This window comes from Indicator indicator, chromosome 3 (assembly GCF_027791375.1).
Source record: "Indicator indicator isolate 239-I01 chromosome 3, UM_Iind_1.1, whole genome shotgun sequence".
Lineage (NCBI taxonomy): Eukaryota > Metazoa > Chordata > Aves > Piciformes > Indicatoridae > Indicator > Indicator indicator.
Window position 1 is genome coordinate 6,548,901 of NC_072012.1, and position 24,385 is coordinate 6,573,285.

General features: G+C 42.0%; 2 protein-coding genes across 7 annotated transcripts in view; one reads left to right on the forward strand and one right to left on the reverse strand.

The window, feature by feature from the left end:
• The window catches only part of SRPK2 (SRSF protein kinase 2), a 130,932-nt gene extending 119,696 nt beyond the window's left edge, over positions 1 to 11,236 (forward strand). Inside the window, exons 14-17 of the mRNA XM_054399386.1 lie at positions 4,791 to 4,860; positions 5,559 to 5,651; positions 6,100 to 6,192; positions 10,818 to 11,236. Coding sequence (XP_054255361.1) covers positions 4,791 to 4,860; positions 5,559 to 5,651; positions 6,100 to 6,192; positions 10,818 to 11,002 — 441 coding nt within the window. The 3' untranslated portion in view covers positions 11,003 to 11,236. The remainder of the gene's footprint in view (positions 1 to 4,790; positions 4,861 to 5,558; positions 5,652 to 6,099; positions 6,193 to 10,817) is intronic.
• KMT2E (lysine methyltransferase 2E (inactive)) overlaps positions 5,676 to 24,385 on the reverse strand; it is a 71,803-nt gene continuing 53,093 nt past the window's right edge. For 4 of the 6 annotated variants that reach the window (XM_054399382.1, XM_054399380.1, XM_054399383.1 and 1 more), the window contains 8 exons: positions 23,316 to 23,876; positions 20,088 to 20,386; positions 18,095 to 18,183; positions 17,873 to 17,992; positions 17,628 to 17,719; positions 14,042 to 16,825; positions 13,677 to 13,800; positions 5,676 to 5,742 (listed from right to left, as the gene is read on the reverse strand). In XM_054399382.1, coding sequence (XP_054255357.1) covers positions 15,311 to 16,825; positions 17,628 to 17,719; positions 17,873 to 17,992; positions 18,095 to 18,183; positions 20,088 to 20,386; positions 23,316 to 23,876 — 2,676 coding nt within the window. In that variant the 3' untranslated portion in view covers positions 5,676 to 5,742; positions 13,677 to 13,800; positions 14,042 to 15,310. The remainder of the gene's footprint in view (positions 5,743 to 13,676; positions 13,801 to 14,041; positions 16,826 to 17,627; positions 17,720 to 17,872; positions 17,993 to 18,094; positions 18,184 to 20,087; positions 20,387 to 23,315; positions 23,877 to 24,385) is intronic. The other 2 variants (XM_054399381.1, XM_054399384.1) reach the window with 2 other exon arrangements.

Sequence of the window (24,385 nt, forward strand, 5' to 3'; positions counted from 1 at the left end):
CTCATCTGAATCTCTGAGTCCTTAAGGAAAAGGAGAGGGAAACAAAACAAACAAACCAACCCCCCCCCAAAAACAGCAAAACAACAAAAAAAAAAGCAGGGATAGAAAGAGGGCAATGAGTATCTTTGGAGGCTGATCATCAGGGCATGCATGATGTGCTCTGAAGCTAATGAAAGAACCTAGATGCCACTGGGCTTTTCTGGACTACCACAGAATTGTTGGCTTGTTCTGGGCTTAGCAAATAAGGCACCAAAGTGTAAGGTAGGTTGTTTTTTTATTTCCCCAGACTGGCTGTTGCTGTTATTTGCCAGACATTTATGGGTTTGGCTAAGGAAATTGCACAGGGCCCTTTCTTTTTCTTTTAACAGTGTGGCCTGTTTTAAGTGGCATACTCAGCTGCTCTCATGGAGTGCTAGACGCTGGGAATCTCTCTCCACATCTATTAAATTCTAGAAAATTCTGTTACCTATTTGAATTCTGCCAACAGGGAGGTGCATCTCTTTTACACACATACACACACACACAAAAAGGACAAATTCAAAGCCAGCAGTGCCTTTGTCAGAAGTGAAACCACGCTTAATAATTTCATTTTATTGGGCTGAATGTCTGTATTTGCAGTACTGAGAGGATTGTTTTCTGTGGAGCAGAAACTGGTCATGCACTGCATGATTTAGCACTTCCTAAATCTCAAAAACCATGGAACACAGTCCTCCACTGCTGCTGCCAAGAAATCCTGGCAAGATAAGGGAATGAGTACTGGCAGAGGGCATCCCTGTGTATTGCTCCTGGAAATGACTGGAAACACCATGATTCCTTTGCTTTTCCTTGTTTATGCTCTTTGGATTGGAGACAGAAAAAGCACCTGGAATGATGAGTCTTACCAGCTGACTTTTGTTGTTTATTATGTACAGCCTTGTTTGCACTGCAGGGATGAGATGACTGTGTCAAAAGAGCTAGGACATTAACAAGGCTGTTTCTAACACTTACCTGAGGTGGCTTTGGTGGTGAGTTGTGATTCCTGAAATATTTCTTCTTATAAGAAGAAATAGAAAATAGGTCATAGCTGTAGATCTGCAGGAAGTCAGATATGGAGAGAATCATACTTGGTTGTTACCTACCCAAAGAGAATCCAGAAGATGAGAGAAAATAATACCAGGGGGAGAGGGAGAAGGAGAAGGGAGCAAGCAAACAGCTTTCAGAATGAGGGAGATGCTACTACAAGACCAGTAAGCTCAGAAAGTGGTCAATTTTATTATGAGTATGTGTGTTCATGTGAGAGAACTCAGGGGAACAGAATGAAGAACGAGCAGATTATAGTAACTGATGATGCTGATTCTGCACCTCCCTGTTGGCAGAATTAACACTTACCTATATGTAAGTGTTTGTAGTTCCATTCCCAATTCACTGCTTTGTGTGGTGTCCTCAAGCATGGGGTGGGGAAGTAACTGTCCTTAGCAACTCTTCCTGTGTTATAAGCGGGGGAAAAATGATTCTGTCTCCATGGGATCATGAGTATCAGCATGTTAGGATGCGTGAGTGGCACGTACCCAAGGTGTGATGACAAGCCTCAGTCTGCACAAAAGCAGCATTTTGAGAGAAAAATGAAAAACAAAAAATCTGCTTAAGGGAAGAACTTCAAGTCACTATGCACATATTTTACAGTAGGCTGATACAGTACAGCATGCTGTTATTAATCACTTTACACCCTTTTTGAAGGTGGTGGGTGGACAACCTGAAATACTTTAAATTATTTTCCAAAGAAACTGACTTTCCAAAGCAACCACTTGGTAGGTACATGAATTCAAGATCAGAGTACAGCAAATTATAGAAACCTGTTTCTTTTTCAAGCATCCCATGCATGTCTGTGTTCTGTAGATGTGGCCTTTCCCACCACACACTAACCTTGCAAAATGCTTTTTCTAATTCATCTGTTGCTTGGCTCTTCAGAAGGAAATGTCCATGGGAGAACGAACTGTCTGCTGGCAGGTGTATCTCAAAAAGCTTTTTGTTCTTCTTCCCATGCTCCCACTTATCTGTGGAACAGTGTTCTTAAAATTAAGCCTATTTTTAAGGCAGTTACAATCTTTTCATTCACAGCTCTTCATTTCAGCTGGTGCAGAGAAAACTCAGGCTGAGTGTTGGATTTCATGTGTTAGAATAATAATTTTGGCCTATAGCTCATTGTCCTGTTTCAGCTGGGGCTTTGTAGGAGAAATTCAGGGAGGCTAATGCAGTCCAAGTGAATTGTTCTTCCAGTCATCTCCCAGACAGCTTTCCCTATGCATGCATCCATTTTCAGTCACGCAGCTGTCACACAATGAAAATGTAGCTATTTCCAACTGTGTGATTAGGCATGGATCCGTAATATATGGTAGTGATGCCAACAGCTTTGTGGTAGGTTCCTATAGAATCACATGGCAGGAAAGGAATCATAACCTCTGCAGAGCCTACAGAAGCAGCAGTGTGACCATTTATATGAAAGATTCTCCATCTGCAGATGGAGAAAAGCTGTCTAGACTGTTTTTCTGCAGTAACCTTCAGAAAGTGAGAAGTAGCAGTTGCCAGTACAGTCAGTAAGGATGGATGATTGCCTTGGGCTTTTGTGCCATATGTTGAGCGTGCTGTAACACGTTTGTTACCTTCATATAATAATTAAAACACTGATTTATGGTGAGGTAAATGTCAACATTAAGTGAGAAAGATCATGGTATTTCAAAGTCAGAGCTTCTGTCAAGAAGCTAGTTTTTATAAATGATTACATTCAAAGTAAGTAAATATGGCTCATCTATATCTGTAGCATCATAGAAATAATAGGCAAATTTAGGTGGAAAGAGATCTCTGGTAGCCTGCCTCCTGCTTGAACCAGGGTTAATGTCAAGATGAAGTTGCTCAGAGCCTTGTTCTGAGGGATACATATCTGTCAGAACGGCATTGCCACAGCCCTTCTAGGCAGCCTGTCTCAGTATTCAGCCAGTCTCACTGAAGAACTTTTTTCCTCAAGCATGGTTGGAATTTCTCATCTCACTGCTAGTGTCTGTCCTGTGTCCTTTCCTTGGGAAGTCTGTATCCTGGTTTTCTCTATTACTGCCTTTGAGGCAGTGGAGTGCTGCAATTAAATCCCCTCTTCTCCTGCCTTGCTTCAGCCTGAACAAACACGACCCCCTTAGCCTCTCCTGCACCCTCTGCTTAGTCCACTAACATCTTAGAGGTACTCCCTGATCTTTCTTCTGCTTATTTATGAAGTTGTTCAGATATTTTTTTTGTAAGCTGTAAAATGAAAATTGTCAAAGCTCAGGGTAGAAGAAGAAAAAAGTGAGTGACTGTTCATTAGTGATTTCAGTTAGTGACTTCAGAGGATCTAAGGAAGTATCAGCAAGGGTCGTTACTGCTTTCTTGGCTCCTCGTTGTGACGGCAATGAACTATTCTGGCTGTAACCCACTTGGATGGCTCTGCAGTTCACAGCTTGCAAATGCCAAGTACCCATAAATAGGCTAAATTTGCAGGTGATTTAACAAGCCAGGTTGTGAATTGGAACAGAAATGTGTGTGTTTTCGGGAGACAAATGCTTTGTAGTAAGTATTCTAATGGAGTGAAATCCCTTCCCAGAACCGTGCCATGAAGTTCCATCTGGTCTTTGGAATTACTTTCTGGATCGGATGTTTTCCCTGGTCTTGGAGAGTGGTTTGAGGTTTCAACCACCTGGAAAAGAATTAAATTGCTGTGGCTGCTTGGGTAATTGGCAATCCAGAGCAGAAAGAGAATAGTTTAACCAATTAAGACAGATGAGCCTATGTTTGTACACAAGTATGGGCTCTCATGGTTATCTCAGCCTTTTGCAGCTTTTAATAGGCATTGCACCCTAAAGGGAAACTCAGTCTTGTCTTGCACTAACACAGGGTTAGGATCCCATGGAAGCACCGTCATGGCCTGTAGGGACCAGTCATGGTAGTGTCTGCTTCAGGTTCCTTCGCCAGCGTCCGTCTTGGTATTTTACCCCCTTATTGCAGTGTGTGTACTTTGACTTCTGATTCAACAAAAATACCTTTTTAAAAACTCCTTGAGTCATCAAGGAAGCTCACTCTGCTTACTAATTTCAAGTGATTAGTTAGAGTTTAAAATAGATCTAATCTTTTTTTTATTATTCAGACTTTTTTTTGAGTCCCAGATGTGCTGACAGATAATTAGCCTTCAGACACAGGCATAGCTCTTTGTTAACTCTACAGAGAAGTGCCCCTCTCTCAGCTTCCTTGACTACATGTATTTAACATGATCAGCAGACAGCACCTAAGTATGTAAAAGGCGTGTTTAACATCACCTTACACCGATGCCCTCCTCACACACCCGTGCAGCCCATCTGTTCAGATGGAGGCCATTTGCTGCCTCCCACCACCAAGGACTGGTGCTGGGATGTCACACTGCAACCAAAATACTCCCTGGTCAGCCAGTGGAGCCCCAGGGATTGCTGGGGAGGGACTGCAGTTGCACACCTCTCATCTATCTCCTCTGCCCATCCTGACTGAGTGGGCAGAAGCACCTGGGGTCTGGCTGTGCTGCCTACTGCCAAACTTGCAGCCTCTGGGACTGACAGGATGTGCTTGGGACTGGGCATGAAGCTCTCTTACCAGCCCCCAGGTAAGTTGCCTCTCCTCTGTCTCAGATCAAGTTTTAGGTATTGAGCTTTGACTGTTAATTCCCTGTAGGTTCTGAGGTGGTTGTGATCTTTTGCTGACATCTTAAGATGAAGAACATTCTGTCTGAATTACCTGTAAGTGTGTCTGTTGTGTTGCAGGCTTTTGAGCTAGCGACTGGAGATTATTTGTTTGAACCCCACTCTGGTGAAGACTATTCCAGAGATGAAGGTATGAATCTTTTGAGATACTAGCTTCTAGGTATTTTCATACTCCTTGAATTTTCAGTGAGGTTTTGTATTTGAGTGAACTTGTTTATACATGGTTGTTTTCAGAATATAAATATGATTTTTTTCTTTTTAGTTTTAAGTTCCATCACTAGCAATGGGTGGGCAAAAACTCCCTTCTGCAGATATTCATCTACTTAACAACTGCCTGAAGGAATTAAACTGCCCTTCCTGTAAGATTGCATATGTGTGGAAACCTGAGAATAACAACTTTTTAGTTTAGAAAAGAAACGATGAATTTGAACTTTGAACTACAGTATTTTTTCTCTTGATAAGAGTGACACTGGAATAATGTTTACGTAGTGTATTTTTATTTCAACGAGGCAATTACTAATTTTATTTATTTATTATTTTTAAATCAGAATTAACTCCTGCTTCCATCTGTATATCTGTCCATTTTCATGCTTGTTTGCTCGTAAATACACTTTGCAGTGGTAATGTGGGCATCATTCCTTGTTCTAAACGCTACTAATGATGCCAGAGCTCTGCTGATCCTGGAAACCTCTGCATGGATTTGCTGCAAACGTTGATTTGAAACTATTTCTGAGTTTTTACTAATTCCAGTTTCTTTCCTCTTCTTTTTTTATCCCATCCTTTCCCTGCCCCTTCCACTCCCGTATCCTTTTTTTCTCTCCCTCATAGACCACATAGCACACATCATAGAGCTTCTAGGCAATATCCCAAGGCACTTTGCTCTATCTGGAAAATATTCTCGGGAATTCTTCAATCGCAGAGGTAGTACCTCTTCTTTTTGAAAGGTGCCGTGATGCAGACAGAAGTGGAATTGCTGTTACTGGTTGTAGCACGTCCCACTGAGGAGCATTTCCTGAAATCATACCACAAAAATATCTTTTTGAGAAACAAAATATGCAGGAATTATCTGACAATTTATTTTCTTTAGCTAAACATTCTGAAAAACAACTATTGGCGCATTTCCAATAACATAGCAAAAGTTGTTTGTGGCAGCTGATAACTCAAATGCTGTTTTTGAGAAGAAAATTTTGCTGAAAGCATCTTTCCAAATCAGTCACTGTGCAGTGTGCACCTGCCCTTTATTTCCTTTTTCTTTCCCACCAGGATCAATCTATTTCTGTCTGTACCAGGCCGGTGTTAGTGTGTGCATGCAATGTACTGATTAAACTGTTGTATGTTTCTGTTTTGCTGGCAATGTTCTCCAATGCAGACCACATAGCATTGATCATTGAACTGCTGGGAAAAATCCCTCGAAAATACGCTATGTTGGGGAAATATTCCAAGGAGTTTTTCACCAAAAAAGGTAACGGTATTTCTGCAACACTAATTTAAAAGCCTAATGCTATCCCAAAGGAGACTCTGTTCGTTTATGGGTACTGAAGAAATAGAGCTGTTTAAATGGAACTCTCTTACAAAAGAAGAACTTGGGTATAAACTTGGCTTGCTGAGAAAAGCCACGATTTGCAGTATTCAGTATTTCATTTAAAATTCATTTTGGCGTGGACTCAACAGAGTGTGGATATTAAGAAGTGTCTGTGAAAATCTGTTGTCCAGTATCTGTGTAAGGAATCAAGTGATGCACAGCTTGTAATGCGATGGAAAATCATCTGTCGACTGCTTTTGATCATACGTAGTGCCCAGCAGATGCTACTGATAGGGAATAATGCAGGTGGGAAGGGAATTGCTGGGCAATGGGCACACAGCTGCATGCAGTCAGTCTTCACACTGATAGGCTCCCTGAAGAGAGAGAATGCAGGAAAGGCTCAGTAACACAGTGCTGAAGAAAGCCGCTCTCTGGTGCTCCCAGCTACTGAAATGGCCAAGTGCTGCAGCCATGGGCAATGACTTGGCTGTGTTTGGTGCTGTACCAATGTGCAGCTCTTCTAAGATGAAAGCCCTTGTCCATTGCCACAAGAAAGTAACTAACCTGAGCAAATGCTCTGGGCCTTGCATTTCTTCTTGTAGGTTGCCTTTGCTCAGGCTGCTCCTTAAGACACATGAGGGAAGTGATGATGCTTCAAAGTGGGGTTTTTTGATCCCTCTGTGTATGAGACAGCACTGTGTTGTATCAAGGGACAGGATGTGTCAGGAGCATCCCATTATGCAGTGGGGCAGCATCTGGGGACATTGACTGCAGCTGGCAAGAGTGGTTTCCTGCTGAAGAACACTTGTGGCTTCCCTCTTGAAAGAGGCTCCACATGCCTGAGCACACAGCTCATCAGCAGGGCCAGTGCTGACCAGTGACTGGTTGCAGTGGGCACCTGGAGTGCTAGGGAGGCTGTGGTGGCAGCACTGTGCTGTAAGAGGTTGAGGTCACAAGGCAGGAGATGATCCAGGGATTCATCTGCCCTGTTCTGTGTCGATGTCTGTGGTACAGCAGGGACCTCAAATGTGCTTTGTTGCTGTTGTGGGAAGAGTCAGAACTTTGTCTGCCTGTCTCAGATGCAGTGGGCAGTGAACACGGTGCAAAGAGGGGCAAGAGTGGTTGGTGATGGAGGACATGCAGTGACTGCCGTTTGGTGCAGTCTACTGTCTGGGGCTTTTTTAGTGTAGGGAGGAGGTGGTTTATAAATGTCAGTGGGTAAGCTGAAAACAGCTGCTGTTCTCCAGCACATGCTGAGAGCTGAGGGACACCTGAAGTGGAACTTGAAGGAAGGTGGCTTTACAACAAGCACTTTCGTCTTCAGCAGGCACTGAGCTTCAGGAGCATGCAGCTGCAGGAGCCAGAGAGGCTCAGAACTAATCTCTTGTTGACTGAGATGAATGAATTCAGGGCTGACAGGTCTGTAAATGTATAAAACAGTGAGAGAGCTGGGCAGGAGGCACCCCCTGACAGGGATTGCAGCTGCTAGACTGAGGGCAGGGCCTGCAAAAGGCCTCTCTGCCTGCCCTTCCTGCCCCTTCTTGTTGCCACTGTCAGAGGCAGGTAGACCCCCTCCAGCTTGACTCGCCTTAAAGCATCTCTCATACTCCTAATATTCCCTTTGTGCCACATGGGTTGCCATTTTCTAATGGTGTCATGGACCCTTAAATGATGTAAGAGTTACCCAATAACCACAGTGTGGCACATGGAAGGGGGCAGTTCATAGAATTCCCATGAAGAACAGAGCTTCATATCATTCCATGAGCATCTTTCACTGAAAAGTGTTGCTGTTGTCCTCCAGGACCTGAAACTTCAGTGACATTCCTCAGAGGTACGATCTATTGTGGCTCATGACTCTGGGTGGGATTTAAGCACTTAAATAAACTTCATTTACCCACCACACATAGTGTCAGTGGTGCAGGTGTTCTGTGGAGGCTTAAGGAGACTGAATCCCACCCATTTGACTGAAAACAGAAAATCTCAAATGCAGGCTTAAGCTGCGTTTTCACATCACACCAGTCTCAGGAAAACGAAATGCTCTGTGGAGGAAAAGCAGAGGTTGGTGAGTTTCCTGATCACTTACTTGAGTTTCTTTTGGTTTTTTTTTGTTTTCATTAAGTTGGGCACGAGATACCTTTTTCCTTTTGTCTGGCCACCTCTCTTGTCCCCCCATGAGGGATTTGGTTTGATGGGCTGGCAGGAAATGAGAGGCTTCAGAGTTGGCTAGGAAGTTGCTGCATTTTGTACTACCTACTTGCGTGTGGCCTGAGCACTTGAGATGAGAGGCCATGCAGCATACAGGCCTGAGGCTCTTCCAGAAATTGCACACTGCAGCATAAAGCTGGACCTAGAAATCTAATTGCAGGCTCCTGTTTTGTAAACATCAGCCTTGATTGAAAATCAAGAAATCATGATTTGGGTGTTCCTGTCCATAAACAAGTTCAGTCTTAGAGTGGAACTTTAAACATTTGAATTATTCTGCTGAATTCACAGGCACAAAAGGAGAGGTGTCACCAAGTAATGAGTGAAACAGGATCGAGTTTCCTCTTTCTAGGAATTGCCTGAAGCAGTTGGTGATATTCAAGTAAGAGGGTGCGCTGAAAAAAGGAAAAAGCGTTTTTAAGTTGCTGCTTAGGCACAGTAAGAAAAATGGTCAGTTTGTACAGGATCCCGTCTCGATTAAGCCCAGTAATAACTGCAGAGAGTCCTTTTCTCCAGTGCCTTGCTATTTGTAAAAATGATTAATGTTTTGGCACTAAAACTTGAAATCTTCTGTTTTGTTTTTCTTCCCTAGATCATGGTTCCTTTTATTTTTCTTCTGGTATTTGATAGCCCTATCTCCTTGTGAGCTAAACCTGTGCAAGATGCTAGCTGGGGTATTGGGGCTTTGCCCATTGGAAGTTGTATCAAGGAATCAGTGGTTTGGGTTGGAAAGTACCTTTAACAGTATATCACTAGGTAGTTTGCCATCTACTCTTGTTAGTGGTCACTGATAAACACTCTGGGAAACCTACATGGGTTTTCAGCAGTTAAATTGCAGTTACATGACGTTTTTAAAAGGCTGGGAGTGGGCCTGGAATGAAGGCACTGCTCCAAGATGTGCTGTCCGTTCCGTACATGCAGACCTGGGACAGTGCGGGCCTGAAGCAGAGCCTTTGCTGGTTTGACTTGTGGGTACTGGTGGGGCAAGTCTGTGCTGTAAATGTAAAGTTCTGATGTCATTCTGCTCCATCTCAGCACCCCGCCTACCCTGTGAACTGGGAAAGGGACAGCTGTGGGCAGCGCATCTTACTCTGCATTACCAGCAGGTGTCCTTTCTCTTGCAACTGATCAACAATTTGCAGACCCTCTCTTTTGGGGTCTCTGTGATAGCACCTGGAAAGCTGCTTTTTGAAGTGTAGCACCCTGCTGAGAGGGTCCTGCTGTGGCCTGAGGTAGCAGGAGCCTGTTCTGCTGGGCGTGTGACACTTTTAATCCATTAATAGCATTCAGGTGCTCATGAAGAGACGAGTCGTCTTCTGCCCTGGAAGTTCTGAATCCACAGCGATGTCAGAAACTCAGACCTGTGAGCTGACATCTGATGGCAATTTATGGGCAATAAATATGGACAGAGACAACAAATCGCACTTCACCCTGTGTGCCCCCCTTATCAGATGGCAGAGCATGCTCTTGAAGCTAGGGGTGAGTCATGTTCACCTTCCAGAACTGGGTGAGAAATCATCACCTTCATCAGCAGTGCAGGGGACATTGCAGCCTCTGCAGGGGTTTCTGAAGTGCGGAGGTGGGCTGGCTCAGATGTATGCCTGGGAAAAACGGAGATGGCAGCCAGAAGAGTCAGTCTTTGCCATCATGTGAGATACCCTGTAGGTAAACCTGAATGGTATAGCTGGTTTCAGTGGCAGAAAAGTCCCTGCCTCTTTCATTGGTTTTGGTCTGAAACACATTGTCAGGTTTGCCAAATTTTGATGGAAGTCAATCCTGCAGCTGCTGCCACCACTTGTGTTGGTGGTTGGTTGAAGGAGATGTGGGCAGCAGAAGGTGCTTCCTTCTCAGGAAGGATTCAGCCAAAGTGTGTTTTGGGGCATTTGTCTGGGAGGTGTTGGAGAGTCTCCCAGGACCAAACATGTGTGCTTGGCTCAGTGTGGAAGGAGTCTCTGCTTCCTGCTGGCAAATGCCACAACCTCCACCTTAGGATTGGAGCAGTTTTTGTAAAATTTGGGGGTTTTGGCCCGTGATGTTCTTTGTTCACAGTGTGAGCTGATGTGTGAGTGAGCCAGTCCTTTGTGTGACGGAAACAGAATGAAGACAGCAGGAAAAATCAGAAGTGGTGCTGCAGTGGAGTCCAGGTGTAACATACGGTTTGCTGTAGGAATGACTTCTTGGGTTTGACATCAGACTTACTTGTAACTCTTTGGTGACCTCAAGCAAGCTTGCCATGTGCTGCCCTTTCCTAAGGAGTCTTGTCAAGATGCAGTGAATGCAGAGTGGAAGAAAAACAAAACGGGTTAGTCACTGACAGGGATGGAGAGGTATTTTCCTAATGCCAGTAATATTTCTGTTTGCAGGAGAGCTCCGACACATTACCAAACTGAAACCTTGGAGTCTTTTTGATGTGCTTGTGGAGAAGTATGGTTGGCCTCACGAAGATGCTGCACAGTTTACAGATTTCCTGATCCCCATGCTAGAAATGGTCCCAGAGAAACGTGCTTCAGCTGGAGAATGCCTCAGGCATCCGTGGCTGAATTCTTAGCAGAATCTCTCAGCTGTACAAAAAAGCCAGCAACCACTTCCCAGTGCATCGGACCTATACGGTGACTGTCACAAATTCTTTAGCAGGATCACACGTGAGCTGGCTTCAATCCTCTCAGACCTTTATTTTGCTTGAGGTACTGTTTGACATTTTGCTTTTTGTGCACTGTGTTCTTGGGGAAGGGTAGTCTTTCTTTTTGTCTTCAGCTAGTAGTTTACTCACCCACTTTCTTCAGAAAACACTTACTGTGTCTTTTAAGCATTGTTTCTTGTGTTGTGTGACATTCAGATGTCAGATTTTTGAACAAAGGAAACCTACCCCCATGTGTTTTGGCAAGTTTTGTAACTATTTATGAGAAGAAAAAAAAATAAAATATTTTAGCTGATGCATATTATATAATTTACAAGTGTAAGAAATTTATGGAGTCAGAACTGAGTTACGGTGAGGAACTGTACAATTTTTCTCTTCTGGCAAAGGGATGTCACTCCTGTACTATAGTGTATGTAAATGCACCTGTAAATGTTTATTGCCATTTCAGTATGGGACTGGGGACTCAATTTCAGAGTAAAAGCGACTTAAGCTTTAGAGAGCTTTATAGCAAATCAATTGCATGTAGTGGACTTAAAACTGCTTTAAGGAATTGTGTAAACTTTCTATTCTGCAGCAGTTCCTGTTCATTGGATTTTAAACAAAGTGGCTCTGGTTTACAGGATTTCATTCCCCCAAATGGCACTTTAAAGGAAGGCTAGACTTCTTTCTAATAAAGTATGCATAATCATTTACCGTTCCCTTTCAGAACTTTTGCCTATTTTAAGTGCTTTTAAGAAAATTAAAAAATAGCAATTTCCCTTACAATGTGATAGTGAAGACATGGTACCATATGGTGTTGCCTTTTTATAAGCACTGTAAGTTGTACTATAACCTTAAGAGAGAAAAAAAACAAAACAAAACAAAAAATGAATTAAAAGTTGAGCATGAGAACCACCCTGTATGTACAATTGCTGATTTTTTACACAAGTGTGCTTGGCACCAGTTAAGGAAGGATAGAGCTGCAACTCTGTACCATGCAGTGGGTACAGTGATGCAAGAAGGATCATGCTCATTCCATTCATAGCTTTACATGTTTCTAAAACAAATTGCACTAAGCTTTATTCTTTCCCATTACTAGGCAGACGATTACCTGTTGTAAGTTGCACGCAACAATTAGGTGTTTCCTAGGAAAAAAAAAGGCAAGCTGCATAGGCTGAAGCTCATAGGCAATACAGATTGTAGAATGTACAGTACGGAGGTGTGTTTGGGCCTCTTCTAGAAGTCAGTGGGATGAATGTAAGCTTACTTCTGATCTTCATGTAACTACGGTGCCACTTTTTTTTTCTTGACTTTGTCTATATGAAATTTATTCACATGCCTTTGCAATAACTAGATTGTGAGAAGATAGCCCCATGCTGTAACAATAACCAGTTGTTTGAGGTGCTTGCAGTTGTCTAATTAAAGTGTTTTGTTTTTTCAGACAGTGTGCTGGTCATTGGAATCTTTGCTAGCCCTGACTCCCAACTGGTGCGGTGGTGGTGGGTGGGAGCTGGTTTATCCTGGACAAAGTAAAAAGCAGCTTTCTGTATTAATTTGTAAACTATGTCACCGGGTGTCCATCAGAGCACCCTGAAGGGTAACGTGGCACCAGGGGCTGTGTGGCAGTGGTTGTTAGGTGAAACATGATAAAACTGAACAAGAATGTTTCCTACCCAGTGTTTAACTACTGTAAGAAAGCCAATGACGACCCCATCCTCAAGAGGCTGGTGCAGCCACTCCTGCAAAAAGAAGCTGCAAAGCGTGGGGGACACATGCACCGGTCAGGAGAAACTTGTGTTCACATGCTGAGGCCCCTGCCAGCAGCTGGGTTTCAGGACTGCACGTCCTCACCCTCCACACCCTGAGTGCTTCATGCTGGAACTGCTTTAACTGCTGCATGGACAACGCTGGTGAGACAGTGGCACAACGGACTCCAGAGCCAGAGGTAAAAATTACATTCAGCTTCTCACCTGGCCTAGCCCCTGGTAGGCTGTAGGTGCTGCAACTACTCAGAAGCCTCAATCCATGAATACTAGCACTTGAATGCCATGCCAGCTGAAATACAAGCCAGGTACAATACCTCTGTCCTCTGCTTGGCCCATGGCAATACTGCAGAATTTAAGGACCATGTGTAGTACATGCATCCAGTGCATCAGGTCCTTGTGCTTCTGCAAGAGCTCACCAGCGTGCTATCAAATACATGCAGCATGTATTTGATATCTAAGATGATGTGTTGACCTGCTGCATAGAGGAATGGAAGGGGGTCTCAGGATGAGATCTGAATACTGGGCTACAGAGGGTGATCCAGGCGTTTCCCTAGATCAGTATCTGAGTAGTTGACTAAGAGTGGGATTGGATTTTTCGCTGCTATTGATGGCCTAATCATACAATTAGTAAGGTTGGAAAAGTCCTCTAAATGAAGCAAGTCTATCCTATTCTACTTCATGCTAGTGTAAAATCTCATGTATTCTATACAGCATGTGCTTTGCACAGCCAGCAGTTGTTCAGTGAAATATTTCTAGTGTGCTATTTTTACTGTTTTTTTTCAATAATTACAATTTAAAACAGTCCAAATTATTTTCTACATGTAGGAAAAAATTACCACCTTTTTTTAGCGAGTAGAAACAGCCACTTCACATCACATCCCATTTCAGGTTTTCTTCTCAGGTTCAGGGCTGGAGTCATCAAGCACAGTCCTGTTAGGTGAGCAGAATTCAGAGCAGTCGCTGCTGAAAAGGTAAGGACACTGTCACACACCAGTTATGGAATAACTCTGCACCTGATTAAGTGCAACACCACCATCTTAGCTGCTACTGTTGATCAGCAGGAATAAATTACTTCCTTTTAAAAAAAACAAATCAATGACATAGCAGCGTGTGTGTGTATATATACATACATATATACATACGTATGTATGTACACACATACATCTTTATAGAACATCCCATACCCCATTTGAGCACCACTCACCCAGCTCTCCTTTAGTGAGAGGCTCGCTGCAGTGATGACAGGCTGCATTACAAATAGTCAAGATTGTTTCTAAACTTTCTGGCAAGTCTGACAGTCCCCACAGTCTGTACCAACAGCAGACCTGCAGTCCCACTGGAAGAGAACAGGAACACCGTGCAGGGTGCAGCTGGTTCTGTGGTCTGTAACCAAGGTCAGATAGCAGCATTAGTGCAGCGGTGCTGGTGTGTACACACCTTTGTGTAGCACATTGCTGCAGCCTTATTCACCAGTTGATAATTGACACCAGAGCCTGCTGTGCTCAGAGCAGTTTTTCCTTACCTCTAGAATGAAGAGAAGAAATAAACCTCCCTCCTTCCACACCTGTCTGTGCTACAGCAGTAAACCTGTCCATGGGACCTGTGGAGAAGGGAACAGCCCTCCAGGGCACTTCCCTGAAGACATACCACCCTTTCAGGACAAGCAGTTAAAACTGACATAACTGTGATTTATTAACATGAATTAAAATGCCCAACCAGTGCTGCAATGTGACAGTATATTAAAAAAAAAAAATCATATACTGTACTACTTTCACAAAGATCACACTTTTTTGTTTCCTTTTTTTTTTGCAAAAGAGACTTATATACAATACTATATCAAATGAAGGGAAGTTAAGCAATTGTACAAGCAAAAGAAATACAGTATTTACATTACTCCAAACATTAGAAACGGTCTATACATTAAATTACAAGTTCTGCAAATAACTGATGAAACAAAAAGCCATGTCCACACCAAAACTATAAAAATTTGTATTGCATCATTTTCTATCTCTATGCACACAAAGGATTGCTGACAGAAGAAAAGGGGGGAGGGGAAAAAAAAATTGTTAGTGCCATCATGTAGCCTGCGTACTTATTTAATTACATATGTATAAAAGTAATATAGAAAACATTCACTAAATGAATTTAACTGCAATGATAAAATTTTAAAGGTTATGCAGCATCAAACCTACTGCCAGAAAAAAAAAAAAACAGTGAAAAACCAAAACCAAAAAACAGCTGGAATGTTCACTTACAAAGTAAAAAGAAATCCCTAATACTGGCTTAACAGCACGCTTTCAGGAATTTAAAAAGAAAAAAAAAAGAGGAATACAATGAAAGAGCACTGGTGTCTGCTTTTATACAAAGTATCATGTACAAGCTTTAAAAAGTACCTTCAACAGGTACATATGAAATATACACAGTTTATATTACACAACATTTTAAAAATGTTTAGGATTAGAGGGGGTCTGTTTTAATGCCACCCTGAACCATGATAGTTATTCTGAAAAGTTGGTGGCACCTGTGCTCTGTGAATCGGGATCTGTCCGGGCACCGGTGAGGCCTGCTGCGGCCCCTGCACTCCATGGGGTAAGGTGACAGAGCCAGGGTGAGGGCAGAACCCTGAAGCTGTGGGTGTTGTGATACTGTTTGGTCCTTGAGGTTGAATGTGAGGACCCTGACCAGGGAGTGGGCAATGAGGTCCTGTTCCAGCAGGCTGATGTTGAGGTCCAGGTCCTAGCGTTGTGTGATGTGGGGCTTGTGAGGAATAGGAGGAAACGCTCGTGTGAGCATTTGAAGGAAAATGGGGGGGCGCCTGGTGAGATGGGTGGTGCAACCCTTGTGCTGATGCAGGGTGATGCCCCGAGCTGATAACATTGGAGGGTGGGGGTGGAGGGGGGGGAGGTGCAGAGTTTACAACATGCTGGTGTTGTGCTTGCAAACCTTGGTGTCCAGTTGAAGGATGGGGCGGTTGGTGGTGGGGGAGAGGACCTGGTGGTGGAGGTGGTGGTGGCAAATGGTGACCAGCAGCTTGAGAATGAATGTGTGATCCAGGAGCTACTGCCACAGCGTGAACTGGACCAACGACGTGTGCTACAGAGTGCTGCTGATGAGTACTTTGCTGCTGTACGAGGTGAGGTCCTGGAGCAGGTGGTGGTGGAGGAGGAGGAGGAGCAGCAGATGCTGATGCCTGGTGATGAATACTAGGGTTCTGAGACGGCAAAAAATGCCCTGCAGTTACGTGGTGCCCTGGCACTGTTTGCTGACCTGCAGTGCTAGAAAGTGATTGATTTGGTCCAGATGAAAACACAGTCTGTTGGGGTATGCTACCCTTCAACTGACTGTAACTCTGAAAGTTTCCAGAGGGTTGCTGGCTTTGATAGTAAGTAGAAGAAGGGGGTGGGGGAGGTGGGGGAGGTGGTGCATTGCTGTTCAAATTTTGTTGGTTAAACTGGCTGTAAGAAGCCGAAGATTGTCCTGAAGTTGGCTGAGTGAACAGGGGTCCGCTAGCCTGCTGCTGACTACTTGGCTGAAGGGTTGGTGCTGCTGGATAAAAGTTCCGGTGTGTTTCCCTCTGGGGCGTTCCAACTTGAGGTGACTGTGGATGATGAGGTCTGTATGGAGATCCCAACTGCTGCGAGTGAGGCTTTGGTGAAAGGTATCCATGCTGCACAGGCGCGTGAGGGGTGGAGGACTTGGGAGGATTTTCCACGTGAGGTGAAGGGGGGCAGTGCAGCTTCAAAGGTGCAGAAGGCAACTTCTGTGAATGTGAAAGCTGCTCAGCAGAACTGCGCAGATGTGGCTGAGATGGATGATTTTTTGAAAGTGCTTGGACATTGTTTGTTGGCTGTTTTTGTTGCAGCTCGGATTTTGGATGTTTCACACATTCAGCCTCAGGTGCGTTAGCTGCAGCTTCCCTGTGCGAATCTGGCTTTGTGGGGGTTTTCCCAAGGGACTGGGTTGAAACTCCAGGACTCGGTGAAGAGGGCTGGAATAAAAAGAAAGTCATTTGGTGCAAAGCAGTCAACTACATATGCATTAGAACAAGAACAATGTCTCGGGGTTTTCTCCTGATGGGAAAAAAAGAAGTGTTGAAGCACAGGATATCTATTTGGAGTAAGAAAAATGGCAAGAATAGAAAGCTTAAACTTAACAAGATGCTATTTTTAGCAAGTGTCTCAACCATTCTTCAAAGACCAGAAAGTGCGTTTTGAAGTACTAACAGAAATAGGTCAGGTCAAAATCAGAATCTCTTCCTTGTTGATGTTTTAGATTTCTCAGTCTGAACAAAATAATTGCAGATGAGACCACTTAAAAATAATGCCGTTTTCAGAGTGATTCAACGTTTTAAAACTGGCATGGTTCAAGCAGACAGACCCAACAATACAACCTGAATTACTTTCAATTAATACTGCTCAACATCTTTCTCCTTATCAGTGCCAAACCCTGCCACAGCAAAAGGAAACTCCTGCTAAGGTCTAAGGTATGTAAATCACATTTATTACTGTCAGTTCTGACCCTGCAGAACTGCAGTGATATGTCAGTAAAATCTCTTCTGTGCCTAGAGAATGCAAGATCATACAAAAATATCTACAGCTACTGAAAGTATAGAAAATTAATCAACTTTGTCGGTGTGCAGCAACCAATACAAATCTCTTTACATGTTTACCTGTGTTAAATTATGGCACAGAGACAGATGAACATTTTGTAAGGTATAATCAGAGATATGTGTGTGTACACACATATGGACATTCTACGCCACACACGAGTCTGCATGCACTGTTCATTACCTTGCTTGCTTTTGATGGGCTTTTACATGTCCTTTGTGAAGTATCTGGGGACGGACATTCAGAAGCAGGCTCTGGATTTTCAGTATCAGGCTCTACAGAAATAAAGCAGAGATAATGGTAGAAGTGGGAAAAGCTGGTCTTATGCTTAGCAGTCTTTCCAAATTTGACTTTAAAAGAGCTATTAAAATTGTTTTAAGAGACTATTCAATATGTCAACTGTCACACAAGGTCATCTGCTTACTGACCTTCCATAAATTCAGTGAAAGAAGGGACCTTAAGCTGCAACTGGGAAATGAGATTTGAATGAGATGAAGGTGGAGACTGAACATGAGACGGTGAGCATGGGCTACAAGGTAATTCTCCCCCTACAGATGAAGCAGACCCAAACATATTATTAGAATGATTCCAGATTACCATGGGGGGACTGGTGTGATTGATCTACCTTCCAACGTGATAAATCAACATACCACTGTCCTTGTCTTTCCTATGATCACTGAGAAGTAAAGCTCTCTGGTAACTTCGTTCTCTCACTTGTTCCACGGAGGTTGATGCAGTCCTGGAAGAGAGCAGGACATGTTCAATTTAAGAGGATGTACTTCCACAGACCTGACACAGAACAATGTACATGCAAAAATACTAGGTCAGAGAAAGTTTATGGTGTTGACTGCACGTATGAGCCAAATAACTGGTTGTACATGAATGCGATTTAAGTACTTGGGTATATTTAAAGTGGGAGAAATCAATACAATTTCCTGCAACCTCATTATATTACAAGAACTGACAATTCCTCTTAATATGGAAATAACATCTGTATATCTGGGGTTTTTTCTTCTTTTTCTGAGCAGTTGAAAAATTAAAAACTACTCTTCCAAAAAAAAAAAAAGAAAGAACAAGAAAAGTTACAGGTACTGCTTCATAGTCTTATTTGGAGAAAATTTTCTTCTTCCAAAGCTGGAAGCAGACTTCCTAAGACTTTACTCTGTAATAGTGGATCCATAGTTGTAAATACTGCACAACTACTAATATCCTTTTAAGCTTCTACATGTGACTTGCCAGATAGTAGGTATGACAGTTACATCGTCTCTCACATCAATTACATCTGATAATCACAACCCAATCAAGAACAGAAAAGACAATACTGTACATAAAAAGGTCACTCAGGCAAGCAGGTACAGCGTTACTCTACAATACTGTTGTACTAAAAGAAATTTTGCTGCTGTCTACAGGATTAGTGCAAAAATTCACTGATAAATTATTCTTCCTTTAACCTGTTGCCACATTCTCTGTTTAGAATGTAGTGCTCTAGTTTCTGCATAGTGAACTTACAGCCCCTTTTTCAGTGAAACTTTGAAGGCTCTCTTCAATAGGCTCTACAAACTCCTTTTCTGAAATAGCTGGAGCATCTGAGCAAGGATATTTAACTCCTCAACCCACGTTCATCCCCAACACTGTTAGGTCTTCACTACAGCATAAAGAACATCTGCAGAATTTATCTTGTGCTGGTAACATTTTGGAGATATCATCATCAGAGCTGACAATCTACCTTAAGGCTATCAAAATGCAGTGGAAAATGTGCAAGATTTACACAGACCTGAAGTCATTCTATTTCATCCCCTCACACTATTTCCCCCTAGGATGTCTGGTTGTGGGAGTTATCTGGCATGGCATCCAACAGAGCATATGGTCTGCACACAGGGGGACCATTTAATGATCATAAAAACTGATGCAAGTATCACCACATGCTCTGTACCTGAGCAGAAGGAACCATTAGGCAGACTGCAGCCCTGCAGACTGCACTTAAGCAGCAGCAAACACCATGAACACACTCCGGCCAGATCACTGGAAAACAGGCTTCCTAAAGTCTTCCAGCAGCTTTTGCTAATCAATAGAGATTATCTTCCTGTTCCACCCTTCTTCCCCCCACATTACTTTGAGAAAGGTTTTGTGATTTGGGATGGAAAAAAAAAATGTTCTTTTCAGCCTACAGACACAAGGAGTGTCTGAGTGCAGAGCCAAGGCCACGCTTGAGAATCAGACTCAAGTTTCTCACAGCCATTTCAACATCCTCTCTATCCTACTGCTCTTCCCCTCCACACACCTTCCTCAGCAAGCACACAGCCCAGCCAGAGCATTGATGGCAGGCACATGCTTACTCATGGATGCCATTTTTCTACACATTTACAAGTGCATTTCACATTCTTCAACTTGTCTTGCTCAAACCTCTTATCTGTTTTTCTCTTAGAGAATAAAAAAGCAAAGCAGAATGAAAATAAGTTAACTAGACACTTATAGGTAATTTCCCATACATTCTAATGTTTGAGATACCTGCTATATTTCTGAGTAAAGAGGCAACTCCTGACTAATCTGGAAGAAAAGCTCCCAATCAGTCATCTGCAACAACACCTTTATCAAATCAGAATTAATTCTTCAGCACTTCAATTCTATAGTTTTGTGGCTTACCATTGGACTTCCGGTTCATTCTTCTCACTGGAAGATTCCTTAATTGCAGAGCTGTTGCCAACATCTTCTGGAGCTGCATTATAAACAGTAGTTGGCTGTGGTAAAGGGAGGCTTGCAGAGTTATCAGTTTGCTCCCCATTTTCACCACTGTTGTTATAGCCATCATTAGCACTATTGTTACTACTTGTATTTCCTCCACTAGCAGCTTGAGGAGATACAGTAACCAGAGGGAAGTTTTCTGACTTTGAGCCGCTTTTTCTAGCTTCTCGTTGTCTCTTACGGTATTCTAACAAGGAGACCTAGGGAGAAAAAAAAACACAACAAAGGGAACGTTAAAGGCAAGTTTTCTTGTTTCACTTTTCACAGTTTCGATTATATATAATATTCCAGTCAGACATACCATTTGCTTGACTCTAAAAGAAAACAGGGACAGATTAATGGAAGATACTTCACAGCATCTCCATTGAATTTACAGAGTACTGAGCTACTGATGCCTGTAAGGACAATACAGAGAAAAGAGCTGCTGCCAAGAGAAGGAAGCATGATGGAGATACGCAACAGATTTGTTGTTCAAGTCATACTGTTGGTTGAAGCTGCAAGGGACTTCACAGTTTTTCCTGTGACTACAGCATTTAGTAAGAGTATAATGGTAAGAGCAAAGTATAAGAGAGATCTCATCCTCGTCTGATTCCCTCATCATTCTTCTGCTTTACTCTATTGAACATATCAATGGATTCTGAGCTCTTCACACTGTTCCTAATATCATAGCATTTACAACTTACACTTTTTCATTCTTTTCCCAGTTTATTCTGAATTCCTGTCATTACTACAGTCTAAAAGAGACTAAGTTACATTCCAAGTAAATTTTACTACCAAAGCCAGTGATACATGAAGCAAAAAATTGGTTTCTACTTTTTATCTATGTATATAAAATAACTACACCGAAATTTCAAAAGAACAGTTTAAGTATTTTATTACCACCTTCAGTGAGAAAAATTAATTCTCCAAATGTTTTCACTATCTTTTCAAATCTTCAGGATTTGAAACATAAAGCTGAAATACTGACTTTCATACCTGTCTTATTCACTAATGATACTAGATTGGTAGAAATGACATTCATGTCTAATGTGTAATTCCCCCTTCTAATTACCAACAACCTACTCTATAGCATAAAGCATCCAGAACAAGAAACTTAAGTACAACAATGAAAAAAATGTTTAACTGGCTTAGATCTCAATAGAAGCAGACATCCATTTCTATACTGACAGAAAAACCAAGGCAGCCTGCTTTGTTTGCAATCCTAGGGTTGATTATTTGTTTGCTTTCCAACAGACCTATCCATTAAAGACCATTTATATATACCAGAATAAGAACAGATTAAAATATTTTATTTTCTCATAGGATAAAATTTAGTTTAAGAATTGATCTTGCTTTTAAACAATTTGTGTTATTTACCCATCACATGAATGGGCTCTGGCTCTCTTGAAGAATACCTATTTAAAGAAAGCTTCCAAGTTAAGAATGGATGAAACCTACATGGTGTGGCAGAGAGACACAGGACCATATCGAAATGGCATAAACTTGTACAGTTAGAGAAAACAGAGGAGCAGATGCCCATAGAAATGCAGAGGAACCTCCTTTATAACTGCCTAAGGACATTCATGTGTTAATATGATCCTGGGAATGGCGCTTATTATTCTCCTACAAAATCCCTTAATTCTCACACTCTCCTTAGATGAGATTTTCTCCACTCTTCTGACACAGTAAAAACCTGCATTTCCTTAACGTGTCTTTGAAGAGCCTAGACCCCATTACTTCAAGGGTATAGATAAAATGTTTCATTTCTTCAGAGACTGGAATCCTGGGGTGTCAGGGGCAAGCCATGTTTTTTTTTTTTTCATTTGGACACAAGGATAGCACAACCCCTCAGCAGTAACAACCTGGAAGAATCCTTATCAGCAAGAGAAACGGGGAACCTTTACTAAAGCACTAAGTGTTGCTATGATTTGAAAATAAATTAACCTTCAAACAAAGAATGTAAAACTACAGGAATTTTGGCTTCTGATGATTATTTGGCATTGCCAAAACAGCAAGGCTACAGTAACATGCAGAAGATCTATATGGTTGCCAGAGTCAGAACCAGGTAAGTGCAGAGCTCCTACCATCTTGCTTTTCAATTGTGTCAGTTTGAAGCAAGGTAAACAAAAATGCAATTCTGATGGAGAACTTCCGAAGGAAGAAAAAACCTAAGCGCTTTCTAGCAGCGTGCCCCCCAAGGCACAGAGAAAGAGGCACATACAGGGAGGAGGTGCAATGGGACCAAAAACCTCAAAACTTGCATTGTGCATGCATGTGCAGACAGAATGTGCCCCTTCCTCCCCCATCATTACTTCCATAAAGAAAACAAATCACACCCTCCAATTAAGAAATATTACTACAGTCTGTTATGAGACAGAACTGGCAAGCTGTGCTGTTGGAGGCTACTGCCTTCCATGTTTGTCATCCTTTCTGCAAGGAGCAAAGGAAGTCCAACCTAACAATCAAGTGCAGTCCAGTACAGTTAAACAGAGTAACTTCCAATTCTGAGTTGAGTTGGCCAAGAGCACACAACTTATCTACAAGAACTGTTTCATGAGAGCAGCAAATTTAGATTGTGCTTATTTATCAAACAGTATTTTAAGGAGAAAAAAAAAAACACAGAGGAAAAAAAATAAATTAAGCCCAGAAAAAGATTTCTTAGAACTAAGGATTTCTGTGAAACCAAGATACCTCAAGTGTATATATAAAATTCAGAGTTTTAAAGTTTTTGTAACATAGATATGTTATAAATTTCTGCACTAACAAATATTAAGAGTACATGACCTCCATGAAGCTAGTATAGATTCTATTTAACAGAATATTTTAATACTTGGTGATATAAGCACCCGTTTGCATACCTGAAATTACTTACTGGGCCATTTATTTATGACTCACAAGGAAATTAGAGTGTAGCTTTATCTATTACTCAGAAAAAAAGAAGTTTACTAAAGGGGATATGCAGCTTTACTCTTTGATCTTCATTATTTCCCCCAAGTAGTATCTACTACATTGCAATAGCTAAAGGTGAGCCACCAGCTGATTTTTATTGTATTATGGTTCTTTCTGTTATATATATATATATATATATATATATCTATATACCATTAGTAGATAATATGAGACAGACCAAATGATTTTAAATATTACAACCTTTTTCTTTTGTGGAGGATTCTGGGGTGTGCAATTTCCATCCATCAAGTTGTCGTTGACAGTCCTTCCAAAGCCAGATGCAATTCCATCTTCTGAAGTACAAAAAACAGATGCTTCCATGAACATGCCTCTAGCATCGTCTTGAATCAGGCACTTTGACTCGCTTATTCTGAATCCACCTCCTACCTCCAACTGATGTGAAGGGGTCAAGTCCCTCAAATTAGAATTCATTGAGAAATTTACACCTGTCCTGTCGGGACTTTTTACCCAAGAAGAATAAATTGTACCCCGTCCACAATGAGCAGTTTCTAATTGGCTGTTTGATTCAGTCCTATCGTGTGTGGGGGCTTCCAGGTTTTTATGCAGTGCACTTTGCTCAATTACTTCGAGTCCCAGCTGGAGGTCTGACACAGATTCCATTTCTCCAGTGCACTGCCGTGTAACATCAGTCCTATTCCTTGGACTGGAATACCCAATTGTCTTTATTTCTTGCAGGCCCATTTCTGTCATGTTGGAATTTCTGAAGGAATTCAGTGCTAGAATCGATGCTCTGTCATATCCCTGTGTGAAGAAAAGGCATGTCAACATTTTCCACTCTCCAACAAAACTGCAACTATTCTGACATTCATCTGTGCCTTTTAACTGTGATTAAATGCCTTCCAGTACAACGAATTTATCTCTTTTTAAGCAACTGTTCTACAACTAGACACTTATTTCAGCTACTGCCATGTATTAGGTAAAATAATTTTAGTAAAATGCACAAAGTCAAAATAAACTTTAAATGCCAGGTTTTATTTATGACTGGCAGAGGAAGAGCTTAAACAGAAGCAAGTCTCTGGCCAGGATATTATGAAGCACTTGGTTTCAACTCACCATAAAAGGCATCCTCATTCTAATAACATTTATTTCAAGAAGAGCAGGGAAAAAAAGGCAAATCTTTTCTAAGACACCAGATTTTGAGACAGTACTAAACCCATTACTCTGTGGAAGGTAAAAAATTAAGTTTCTTAAATTACAGAAACTTCTTAGAACTGTAAACCCCAGCACATAAGCATGGCTAGAAATAGCTT